Source organism: Heterodontus francisci, chromosome 5 (assembly GCF_036365525.1).
Source record: "Heterodontus francisci isolate sHetFra1 chromosome 5, sHetFra1.hap1, whole genome shotgun sequence".
NCBI lineage: Eukaryota > Metazoa > Chordata > Chondrichthyes > Heterodontiformes > Heterodontidae > Heterodontus > Heterodontus francisci.
The window spans coordinates 39,082,303-39,094,495 of record NC_090375.1 but is presented as its reverse complement, the minus strand read 5'-3'; the positions used below and the strand labels follow the sequence as shown (position 1 = coordinate 39,094,495).

The 12,193-nt window shown below is 44.4% G+C and overlaps 1 protein-coding gene across 11 annotated transcripts in view; it reads right to left on the bottom strand.

Moving 5' to 3' along the window:
* The window catches only part of adgrb1a (adhesion G protein-coupled receptor B1a), a 684,782-nt gene that overhangs the window by 355,195 nt on the left and 317,394 nt on the right, over window positions 1-12,193 (bottom strand). For all 11 annotated transcript variants that reach the window (XM_068031354.1, XM_068031357.1, XM_068031358.1 and 8 more), the window contains 2 exons: window positions 3,820-4,014; window positions 2,882-2,950 (listed from right to left, as the gene is read on the bottom strand). In XM_068031354.1, the coding sequence (XP_067887455.1) occupies window positions 2,882-2,950; window positions 3,820-4,014 (264 nt within the window). The remainder of the gene's footprint in view (window positions 1-2,881; window positions 2,951-3,819; window positions 4,015-12,193) is intronic.

Below are 12,193 nucleotides of genomic sequence, written 5' to 3'. Positions count from 1 at the left end.
TCACCACCACCTTCTCAAGGGCAATTAGGGATGGGCAATAAATGCTGGCCTAGCCAGTGACGCCTACATCCCATGAATGAATTAAAAAAAAGACCACTGTTTCTAAAAAATAAATGCGTTCATTTGAACCCGAATTTAAATTTAACTCATGTTTTAATCATTAGCATCTCTTTAAAATACCCCGTCTGAAATTTTTATTTCTCTCTCCAGGCCCCAAAATCCTTAGAATTTATGTGTCCCTGTAGAGTAAGAATGTCTCCCCCCTCTGCTCCAGATTCCATCCAAATAACGGGGGTCAGGGCAGGGTCATTTATTCAACATACTATGGGTGGTCATTCATACCAATATGGTTGCATCTTGAAAGCCTGATGAGATGTGATAAGATGGGACATCAGACAGTTACTTGGTTATGCATCTGGTGAGCCCCACCAAACATTGAAACTCTCTGGCTTATCGGCACACCTAAAAGAGGTGCAATTTGTAAAATTGGTAGTAATTAATTCCAAGTTCTTCACCATGGGCCATGACCCTTGCCAGGAACTGATTTCTTTCACTCATCCAGATTACTGTATGGATTGGAAGTGAGAACCATAGAAATTCCATTGAGGAAACTTGTTCCACTGGCCCTGCCTCCTTGTGACATAAGGGACATGTGTGTCAGATGGAAAATCTTGACTGCTCCTCTACTTGGTGGAAATCTGCTTTCCCAGGTCCCACCTGATATTCTTCTGCAACCATAGAATCATAGAATGGTTACAGTACAGAAGGAGGTCATTCGGCCCTTAGTGTCTGTGCCGGCTCTCTGCAAGAGCAACTCACCTCGTCCCATTCCCCCACTTTTCCCCAGAGTCCTGCAAATTTTTTCTATTCTAATAATTATCCCCTTTTGAATCCATTATTGAATCTGCCTCCACACTCTCAAGCAGTACATTCCAGAATCTAACCACTCTGCATAAAAATGTCTTTATTCATGTCATCATTGGTTCTTTTAATTCTTTTAATTCATCTTAATTCAGTGTCCTCATCTTCATGACCCTTTCGTCAATGGGAACAGTATCTCCTTACTCACTCTGTCCACACCCCTTATGACTTTGAACACCTCTAACAAATCTCCTCTCAACCTTCTCCAAGGAGAACAGCCCTAGCTTCTCCAATCTAACCACGTAATTAAAGTCCCTCATCTCTGGAACCATTTTTGTCCATCTTTTCTGCACCCTCTCCATGACTTCACAGCCTTCCAAAAGTGTGTTGCCCAGAATTGGACACAATACTCTGGTTGAGGCCAAACCAATGTTTTATAAAAACAAATCTATTGTTGCAGCATTACCCTCCCATTGGGCAGAATCTTCAACTCTTAGAAGATTCTCGGGCATTGGACCATTTCCTGGTCACAACCCGGATGCTGCCCTAGTCCCGCCTGCCTGCGTGATCTTCCCAAAGGCAGCCAATTAACAGGCCGCCACTGGGATTCCCCTCCAATTCGGGATGGCGGGTGGGCTGCGCAAGCAGGAGGTCCAATTGAAGGGCCCAAGTCTCTGGGCAACCGACAGCCCTACCAGGACAGGTGGGCATTGCTGATGTAGGGGGGCAGACCACGAGGGCAAAGCAGGATGGAGACACCCTCTGAAGATTTCTACAGTCGTTAAAAGTGAGTATGGCCACAGCTGCCAGGCCATCAGTATGGAGGAGGAACCCCTCCACAGGATAGCATAGTCTACGGCTGCAGTTGTGGCCTTCTGACCCCTGTGGCTTTTGAATGGGGGGTAATTAAAGGAGGTCTCGCTGACCCTCCGGCCTGCCGCTGGAAGGCCACCTGCAGGCATTTGTCGGGTTTGCTGGTGCCTATCCGCCATTGGGAAGATCCCAGTGACATCACCAATTTGCCCCAAGTGGGGACTTAATTGATCCTAATTAGCCACCCACTACTGCCAGGTGGGTAGCTGGTTCTTGTCAGAACCCACCTCCAGCAAGATCACTCAGAGGCAGGAATGTGTCGGCGAACCATCCCAACAGGAGATTCTCTAACTTTACTCCCGGTTCCATCTCCAAAGCCATCTCTGCGAGACAGGAAGATCCCGCCCATTATGTCCAGGTCCCAAGGAAATTCAGGGCCTTTTTACCTTCAGCATTCAGGCTGCTTAAGCTTTGATTTCAATTCAGACTTTAAAATTCACATCCGGATTATTTATGTTTCTTGCTCCCCTATTTCATTTCATAAAGAATTTATGCTTAGACAATACTTAAAGGAGGCAAAATTTCCAATATTGACTCGATACAGTGAAATTCCAAATGTGTACTGCATTACATTTATGATTTTAAAGGAAGAAGGAATGAAAGAAAGATAGAAAAGCAAGAACAATCTTGAATTTAATAGCATCTCATCACATCTCTCAGGACATCCAAAGATACTTCATATGAACTGAACTATTTTTGATGTAGTCAGTGTTAAATGGGCAAACTATAAATCGTGATCAAAACCTCCCCGAGAGTGAGGTATTTATGAGAAGTGTTCCCTTCTGCACTGTACAGCCAGTGAACCTGCATTCATTAATGGCCATGCTTTTATTTTCCATCTCTCCAACCAGTTTTCAAAAGTTGGATAGGGCAAAATATTGACTTGGGAAAGGTCAATTGCAGACTCCAAAGTAATTTGTCAGAATTTTGACTCAACCTCGACATGATGTTTTCAGAAAAAATCAATCTCTGTTTTTCAACATTACATCCATTGGTATAATGTGAACAGCCTAATTACACAGTGGGTTCCATTGGAAGCAACAGCAAAAGGATTCGCCCGACACAGTCAGTTCATTGAAAAAAAGGATGATTGTTTTAATATCGCTTTTGTTGATTTTAAATTGCCCATTCTGTCCTCAATTCTTACCAGCTGAGCTTCTTTCCATCTCGGTCTATTGTCTTCTGATAATAAATTGCTCACTACCTGAACAAAGTTCTGCAACACAAAAGGAGCAATGTAAGATTAATGATAAAGGAGTACTTCTCAAGAAAAATACATATTTGCTGGAAACTTTAGCCTGATGTTCAAAGTGAGGATCATTGGTCCAACATCAGCATCAGCTTTCAAATCTCAAATTAGATGCAGGGTAAAAATCTTTCAATTATGCATCAAAAATGTGCCTCAAGCACAACCTCACAAGAGCTGTCCCCAAAGCACCAATTTGGCATTTCTGTTTCTCACACAGAATTCATTCTTGTGGGCTTGTCTGTGTGAAACTGCCAATTGGATGTTCACTAAGTTTAAATTAGGGATGTTTTGCCCTGACCCATACCCATTTGGGACTAGGTCCAAACTCAAACTCAGTGGGCTGGAATTTAGATCGGCAGCAAGCTTCAAAAACGGTAGCCACCGCCGGCAATATTGGGCCGGGCCTTCCCAGTGTCAAGGCCCGTTGCGGGCCTCTGGCGGAGGCATTTTTTCACCCCCCCCACTCCACGATCCCTGACATTAGGGGGCTGTAAAATGCAGCCCAGTAATTTTACTTCAAACCAGTTTTGTACACATTAGATACAACTGTACATTAAAGCATTGTCATCTAAATTCTTGGCACAAAATCTTCTTAGATGACAACAGTTAAAGTGAATATAGATTGGGAATTTCCATGAACCTACCCATACCTGACCTCTGTAACTTTGTCAGAAGTGTGACAGTAACCGGCTTCTCACAAATATGCTTTGTGAAGCGTTTAATCAAATTATAAAAGTACAGAATTGGATTGTATACGCAATGGGCTGAAAATGGGAGTGAGTGGGGAACTTCTATTCCATATCTTTTCCATCAATCAACCATCACATTTTACTAACCTGGATATCTCCAGAGACAGGAGTGTAGTAAGTTCTGCGGAAGATTTCTGTCATGTTCTTCAAAATGTCAATTAAGGCTAAGATGTCTCCACTGTAGCTGGTCCCTCCCTCGGAGGTGTCTGCCAGCTTTCTTATGATTTCTGACACTCCTTCTCCTATTAAGCCACGCTGAGCCTTAGACAGGTGTTCCCTTGTCTGCAGGTTAAAGAAACATTCTGTGTAAGGCACAAGACTGGGCGAAAATGTGCAAAATCTTAGGTGTATAAATTAATTTCATAAACAACATATTCCTTTTGTTATATTCTCCATGGATTTAATGGGGCATGCGGCTAATGTCCTGGAAAATATCAGGAAAAAAGAAAGGCTTGAATTTGTATCGGGCTTTTCATGACCACCAAACGTCTCCAAGTGCTTTACATCCAATGAAGTACTTTTGAAGTGTAGTCACTATTGTACTGTAAGAAATACGGCAGCCAATTTGCACACAGCAAGCTCCCACAAACAGTAATGTAATAATGACCAAATAATCTGCTTTTATGATGTTGATTGAGGGATAAACATTGGCCAGGACACTGGGGATAATTCCCCTGATCTTCAAAATAGTGCCATAGGATCCTTTACTCCACCTGAGAGGGCAGGTGGGGCCTCAGTTTAACATTTATACCAAAGACGCACTTCCCACATTGCAGTATTCCCTCTGTACTGCAGTGGAGTGTCATCCTTGATGTTTGTGTTCAAGACCTGGAGCAGGACTTGAACCTGGAGCCTTGAAGTATATAAAAGATCATCAACCTGAAACGTTAACTCTGTTTCTCCCTCTATGGATGCTGCCAGACCTGCTGGGCTGGATTTTATAATCTGGTGGCTAGATGAAAAAACGGCAGCACGCCCAAGCCGGCCACATGCCGTAGAGCCTCCGCAATCTTCTGTGTGGTGGTTCATTTGCATCCCTGGGGTGGGCTGCCTTACAATCATGTGGAGGGGATGGGCTGTCCGTCGCAGCAATGGTGTCTGCTGCCTGTACTGGTTAATTTAAATATTTCAAGGTAAATTGAATTAAAATAAGTAAATACCTCTCTTTTTCCCCTATCCCATCCCCAATAACAATTCAATTAGTTATTTGCCCTTTCCCCCCCAAAACACTTACCTTTACCATCTGATCTTCCCCCCTACCCACAAACTTTTAACTACAACCCTCCCCACCACTCCCCAGCAGTTTTCCACCTTGTTTCCCCAGACGGGGATCCGAAGGTCCGGCAGTGCTGGCCGCCAGGCCAAAGATCTCAGCCCGACATCAAGTGGTGGTGAGCTTAATTAAATCAATCATTTTAATTTATTTAAATATTCAAATTGGGGTCCCGTTGCCGAGTGGTGGGCGGGGGTGGCGGCCAGGAGGCCTCTCCGCCTCCAGTAATATTGGGCCTGGCCCTCCTGGCGTCGGGTTGCGTGGTGGACCTCCCCTGGAGGCAGTTTCCAGCCCCCTCCCTGCCAAGAAACCCGACATCGGGGGTTGGTAAAATTCAGCCTGCTGAATGTTTCCAGCATTTTTTGTCTTTATTTCAGATTTCCAGCATTTGCAGTATTTTTCTTTAGGACTATATAACAATCTGATAACATGGGCAGTAAACAATGGAATTAAAGTGTGGTGAAGTTTGAATATAGATATTTTTCATACTTGCAACACATCATTTTTGAAGGATTTCATCATGTAATATTGTTTCCCCTGAAATTAATTTTCTCTCATTTCTTCAAATACAACACTACCTTATCATATTATTAAAATAGAATGTATGTGGGATGTATATGAAATTAATTCATGCCCCCGTGGGCTACACTTGCTGTATAAACAGACATATTAAACATATATCTCACACTAATCAAATATCTCACAAACCTTGCATTGGCTGTTGGCTATAATCTAACCAGTTATCTTATTTGAAGGAGGACAATGCTTACATGGAGGAATATGAAATATTCAAATTTAATTGCAAGCCAAAACACTGGGCAAATGAAAGAACTCCTAATTATACCTCTGCCATCTGGAATTCTCTCACAACATTACTTGACCTTGCTAAGTCCCCCTGCCTCCAAAAGTCTCCTGAAAAATGCTTTCTTGGATTGCATGTTCAGTAAAACCCTCCCTAAGTGTTTTGACACCTTCCCCTTTGGGACTATGAAGTTTCTTGGCATGAGGGACACTGCAAGTTGCTGCTGTTTGACTGGGACAGGCTTGGGGAGGGCTCTTGTGAAAATGGCCTCCGTCACATTCTGAAAAGAATTTATTGTGAACAGGCTGCAGGGGTGTTTGGGCAAGCTTGGTTTCTGGGACAGATTTCTCAAAAACCTCAAGCATTGGAGCCTGACCTGCTCTGTGTTTGCAGCATTTTCTCTTTATATTTCAGATTTCCAACATCTGCAATGTTTCGCTTTTCATTTCCTGCCCTCATATTGTTCACCTTGGAAGCAAATTGCTTTGCTTGCTGTGTGAGCCCATTCTTTTTGAATGCTGCTACATATAAAAACTGGAGCCACTCAGCCCACCAGGAAATTTTATATGGATCCTGATGTAATAGCTGCCACAATCCAAGTTCCTGCGACTCGGAGCTCGCTACATTTTTTTCTCATCAAAAGCTATGATAGCTGGTGAGGATTACATCACCTTACCTCAGTGTACCTGGGATGGGGTAGTCAGTGATCCCATTCCTAGTTCTATCCAGTCATCCCCTACTGCAAAATGCATTCATGCATATGCCAGGCAGCATCACGTTCTGCTGCATTTCCTTCCACTGTTAAATACTCTGCTAACACTCACTAAAAAGGTTTGAATTTCAAGATTGGCCTCTTAGAAGGTTAAACATTGGCCAGCATGAATCGGGAGACAAGAAGAAAAATAGACAATGTATATCCATCTGATCATCTATCACTTAAATAGTCTTGCAAATACTTTTACTTCCTGTGTTACTACATTGTTACACAGGTGTGACAGTTAGCCAAGCCTGAGATATCACTTGGGGTGAAAAGACTTGGTAAGTACCTAAAATTTCAAACTTTAAAATGATTATTTGCCTTGCAGTTCAGGCCTCCCAAAGGTACCTAGGGCAACTGCATCTTTTTTCTCCCTCTCCCAACTGACACAGCTCCCAGCATTTGCCCCCAACTGCACTGCCCATATCCCTTGCTCTATCTGCTTCCATTTAAAAATATTCGGGCATGTCTGACTAATTGGGCCATTTAGGTCCCTCTGCTCACTCTGTCCTGCACCCTTCCAGGCCCATTCCTTGCTCTATCCATATCCTTGTTTTTGGCTCCGCTGTAACATTTGAAAAGCACCACCTCTCAGTCTCCTTTTCCTCGCTCCCATCTAAATAAACATATACTGGGGCATTCATGCCTCTCTTATCGACCTTAGTTCTGATCTTTTTGTTTGTGAAAAGAAGTTTCAGGATTGGTGTGACAGGGAATGTCTGTCTTCTCTGTCTGTCATGTCTTGCTCCTGATGCCGCTGCAAAATTTGAAAAGATCCATTATTCCCAGCTCCCTTCTCCCTGCCCTATTCCTTTGCTTCCAGCCAAATATAAAATTGAAAATATTTACTGGCTCACCTTGGACCTGCTCCACACTCTGCCCAGCTCTTGTTCTACATGGTCTGCACCTGCTCTCTCCTCACTCTGGTCTTTCTCTTTCTTCAGTCCTTTTGGCCATTTATAATTCATTCCCACCATCTCCTTGGCCTGTCATGTCCTGACACGCAAAGGAACATCATTTTTTTTTGGCTGTTCTGACTTGTCCATCTAAGGGCAACAGAGAGTCCAGGGGAATGAAAGGTTGGGATGTGGAAGAGATGGAGAAAAGACGCAGAGGAGATGTGGGAGACAAAGAGACTGAGGGAGAAATGGGGATAGGGTTACACTGTTAGGAGGGAGAAGGGGAAAGATGGAGGTAAAAGATCAATTGAGAATGACACGAGGATAAGAAAAATTGAGGAAAATGGGAAAATAATAAAAAAGGGATTACATAAGGAGCAATCGGGAAAGAGAATAAGAGCAAGGCAAAGTGAAAGATAGGAATAACAGATTGGAGGCACACAGACGGACAGAAGAGATTTCAGAAAGACAGATACAGGGCAAAGAAAGAGCACAATGAAGGAAAAGGCAATATCAGAGAGGGGGAAAGATGTCCGAATAAATCAAGGGACGGAGAGAAAGATCATAGGCAGCAAGACAGAGATCAGGGAAAAGAGAAAGAGGGAGATTCGGGAGACAGACAGAGAAGAGACACATTCCCTGGCAAATAGATCCTGAAACTTCTTTTCACAAACAAAAAAAAATCAAAATGAAGGTCCTTTTATTAGTTGTTAACTGTAGCAGCAGCAACTGTTGCAAAAGGCATGTTTTATTTTTCAGCAGAAATAACATGGAGAATATCATCAGACAACAGCATTTATTAAGGTGAGACTTTATGTACTTAAGTGTTCAAATAGTATTTTTCATCTCACTATTTGCAATTAACCAATTGGATACCAAAATGGCGCCTATGGTGTGTGCACAGTTGAAATCATCTGGAAGTATGCAGAACAGGCAGATCATAAAGTCAATCAGCATGCAACACTCAGTTGACAACAGCACTGCCATTTTGGAGCTCAACACTCCAGCTGGCACCCTCTGCTAAGTTTGTACAGCTGAATACACATTAAGCAACAGGAAGGGCTCCCCCATCAGTGCTACGTGAAGGGATCATCAACTCTTTCCACGTTAGTTGCTGGCTGATTTCTACCAGCTGTTGCTATAATTACTCATGTTTTTGGTGCTTTCTATAGTTGTTTCAAGTTTCAAATGTCTACAGGGAGTGGTGTGGCAGGTGCTGAATAACCTATATGTTGACTTCATTACTTTTTCCCCATACACCATTTGCTACTGGACATGGGTACACTATTCCTCTTGGAATAGACTGTGACTGGGAGAATGAGCAGAGGCCATGAAGAGCAGGCCAAACTGCGAGAAGAGGGAGGAGGAAAGAGGGGGAGAAGGGTTCTCAGCAGGAAGCCATATATGCCCAGAGTGTTCACGGAGCAATTCTCCTTTTTCAATGTGTTGTTGTGATGTCAGCATTGCTGGCTATACCAGCATTTATTGTCCATCCCTAATTGCTCTTGAGAAGGTGGTGGTAAGCCAGCTTCTTGAACTGCTACAGTCCATGTGGTGTAGGTACACCCACAGTGCTTTAGAGAGCGAGTTCCAGGATTTTAACCAACAGTGAAGGAACGGCGATATAGTTCCAAGTCAGGATGGTGTGTGGCTTGGAAGGGAACTTGCAGGTGGCAGTGTTCCCATGCTCCTGCTGCCCTTGTCCTTCTAGGTGGTAGAGGTCACAGGTTTGGAAGGTGCTTTCATAGGAGCCTTGGTGAGTTACTGCAGTGCATCTTGCAGATGATACACACTGCTGGCATTGTGTGATGGTGTGGAGGGAGTGAAGGTTTGATTTAGTGGATAGGTTGGCAATCAATTGGGCTGCTTTGTCTTGGATGGTGTTGAGCTACTTGAGTGTTATTGGGGCTGCACTCATCCAGGCAAGTGAACAATATTCTATCACACTCCTGCTCGGTGCCATGTAGATGGTGGACAGGCTTTGGGGAGTCAGGAGGTGAGTTACTCACCGCAGAATTCCTAGTCTGTGTCCTGCTCTTGCAGCCACAGTATTTTTATGACTGGTTTAATTAATTTTCTGGTCAATGGTAATCCCCAGGATATTGATGCTGGGGATTCAGCAATGGTAATGCCATTTTATGTCAAGGGGATATAGTTAGATTCTCTCTTGTTGAAGACGTGTCAAATGTCTTTACTTCACCAAGGAAGTCTTCAGTGAAACCTGCTGTCACACCACAATTCAAACGTAAGAGCAGGGCACGAACTGCATTGTCAGTGGCTGTGAAGGTGACTGTCAATGAACTTTTATGCATCTGGCTCCTTCCAGGCTGAAGCTGGAGATAGTTGCAACAACTTGCAGTCTGCTATCCACTGTTGTGTAAGGAAGGCTAGTGAGATTCTTTATTCAAAGAGAAACATGTTCATTTTTTTACCTCTTGCCAGAGAAAAGCAACTGGAGCAAGAATAAGAGTTTGCAAGGTTTGCAGGCTTCCAATGGTGCAGGGTGTCATTGACTGCTTTGTAGGCACCTCATGCCAACTCTTCAATGTGCCAGAACCAAAAGGAATCCCACTCCCAGCTTATATGTAGCCATAGGTAGCGAATCATGCAGATCAATACTTGGTATCTTGGTAGCAGTCATGATGCCTTAATTCTGCAGCAGTCCTTTGTACCAGCTGCATTTCAGCCACTGCAGCAAATCAAAGAGTTGCTACTGGGTGATAAGAACAAGGAGGAAGAGAAAGAGAAAGATGAGGAGGCAGAACAGCAGGAAGAGGAAGGAAGGTGGCAACTTAGACAGCCTCTTTCTGACAAGCTGTACATGAGGAATGCATTCAAGTGTGATACCAGTGACTGCAACCTCAATTCCCCATTCACCCATAATCCCACAGTACTTACCTTCCTCTTTCACTGATCATCACATCGTCCTCTTGGCTACATGCAAAAACAAAATCCAACACGACATACACATTCCGAACCAAATTTATAAATGAAATCATGCCATATTGTGTACAAATGTAAACTAATCACCCTTGTGTATTCCCTTTGTGCCTGTCTTCCATGAGCCTTTGCCTGTCCTAGAGCTCCTACGCAGTGCTACCTCAATGGTTGCAATATTGCTGGTGGAAGACTGCTGACTTTCAGTGGGAGAGACTGCTGATGGCTTGGAGGATGACCTCGAGACTTCTGGGCCTGGAAGACCTCGCTTCAGACCGCGCCATCTCAGCATGGGTGGCAGCAGTCTAGGCTGGCTGGCAGTTAGGTAACAGAAAGGGTACTGGTGGAGTAGCAGGTGAGAGAGAACGAATGCTGTCATCCTGAGAAAAGTCTGCAGGCTCCTGCTCCACGGAGCCGCTGTCACTCCTCTGGAGCGACGCCCCAGCAATGAGGAGAGATTGCTGGACTGCTGTGACATCCAGCGAGTCCCTTTGAACACTGGTGTCCACAGCCATTATGGCAGCAGTTTAAGCTTGCACGGTAGCAGTGATGGAAGCTGCTTGTTCTGCAGTGGAAGCTGAGACATCAGTCAGCAGACGTTGCATTGTGGTTGGGTCCACAAGTGGGGGTATGGAATTGGTCATCATTTCCATGCTGGAAAGGATGGGCTCCAGGGCCTGCTTAATGTCCTGTGCCAAGTTGGTGCCAGATTCCTCCATACTCCTTGACATTGACCGCAGGCTTTCTGGCAGGATTCCAATGCACCTAGCATTTTGTTGTGCATACCCATCAACCTTCTTCTGTAGCTTGGTCCATCAAAGTCCTCATCAGAGTCCTCGGCAGCAGAACTTTGGCAACCTCACCCCCTGGCAAGTTGGCACATGAACTATCCTACTGCTGACTGGCTGAGGCACACTTGTGCTTGGTGTCTCACTATTCTTACTGTACCTCCACAGCCTGGCCAGGTTACAGTTCTTGAGTATCTGAAAGAAAAAAAGGTACAAGGATAAGGTTGTGGTTTAGTGGGAGAGAGCAGGGATGAGTTGTAAGAGGTGTATGCTTACACCATCTACAGCTTGTAAGTAAGAAGAGATTGTGGGATAAGGAAGAATGGGATGCAAGAAGGAAAATTAGGTATGAAGGTGCCATCAACCTCAATGGATTTAGCCCCGCCATTGGCCACGACCTCAGTAAAGGCCATGCCAATAATGGCCATCATCATCTCCTCCACGGGAGTTGAGTGTAAAGATGTGCGTCTCCCACTCCGGTTTGTTCCAGCTGCTCTGGTTGTGCACCACCTTCTCCTGCAAGAGAGGGAAGGATGTCAGTGAATGTTGTTCAATATGGTTGGGTGATGTAGCTGCCATAGTTGAATAGCTAGCTGTGTCTGCAAGCTGTGGGATGTGGGTCTGAAGCTTGCAACAGTATTAAGTGTGTGAGGAGGAGGTGAAGCATGTGCATGTTAGTTGTGAGTCCTGATTGATAGAGATTGTTGGTACGTGAGAGGTGGGGGTATGGTGAATTGAGCAGGGGCTGAGGTTAGTGGTGAAGTTGGTAGGATATGGCATTTGAAGATGGAGTCACTGATCTTAATCACTCACGCGAGGTCATTAAACTTCTTGCGGCACTTCATTTAGGTCCTTGGGGCTTGCCTGCTGGTATTGACCTCCATGGCTATCTGCTCCCACTGCCTTTTCATTGTGTGTCTGGAGTGTCCTCTGGACCCCTGCAGATACAAGACGTCTCATCTCTTTTCCATCTCCTCTACCAAGATCTCCAATGTAGCATCAGAA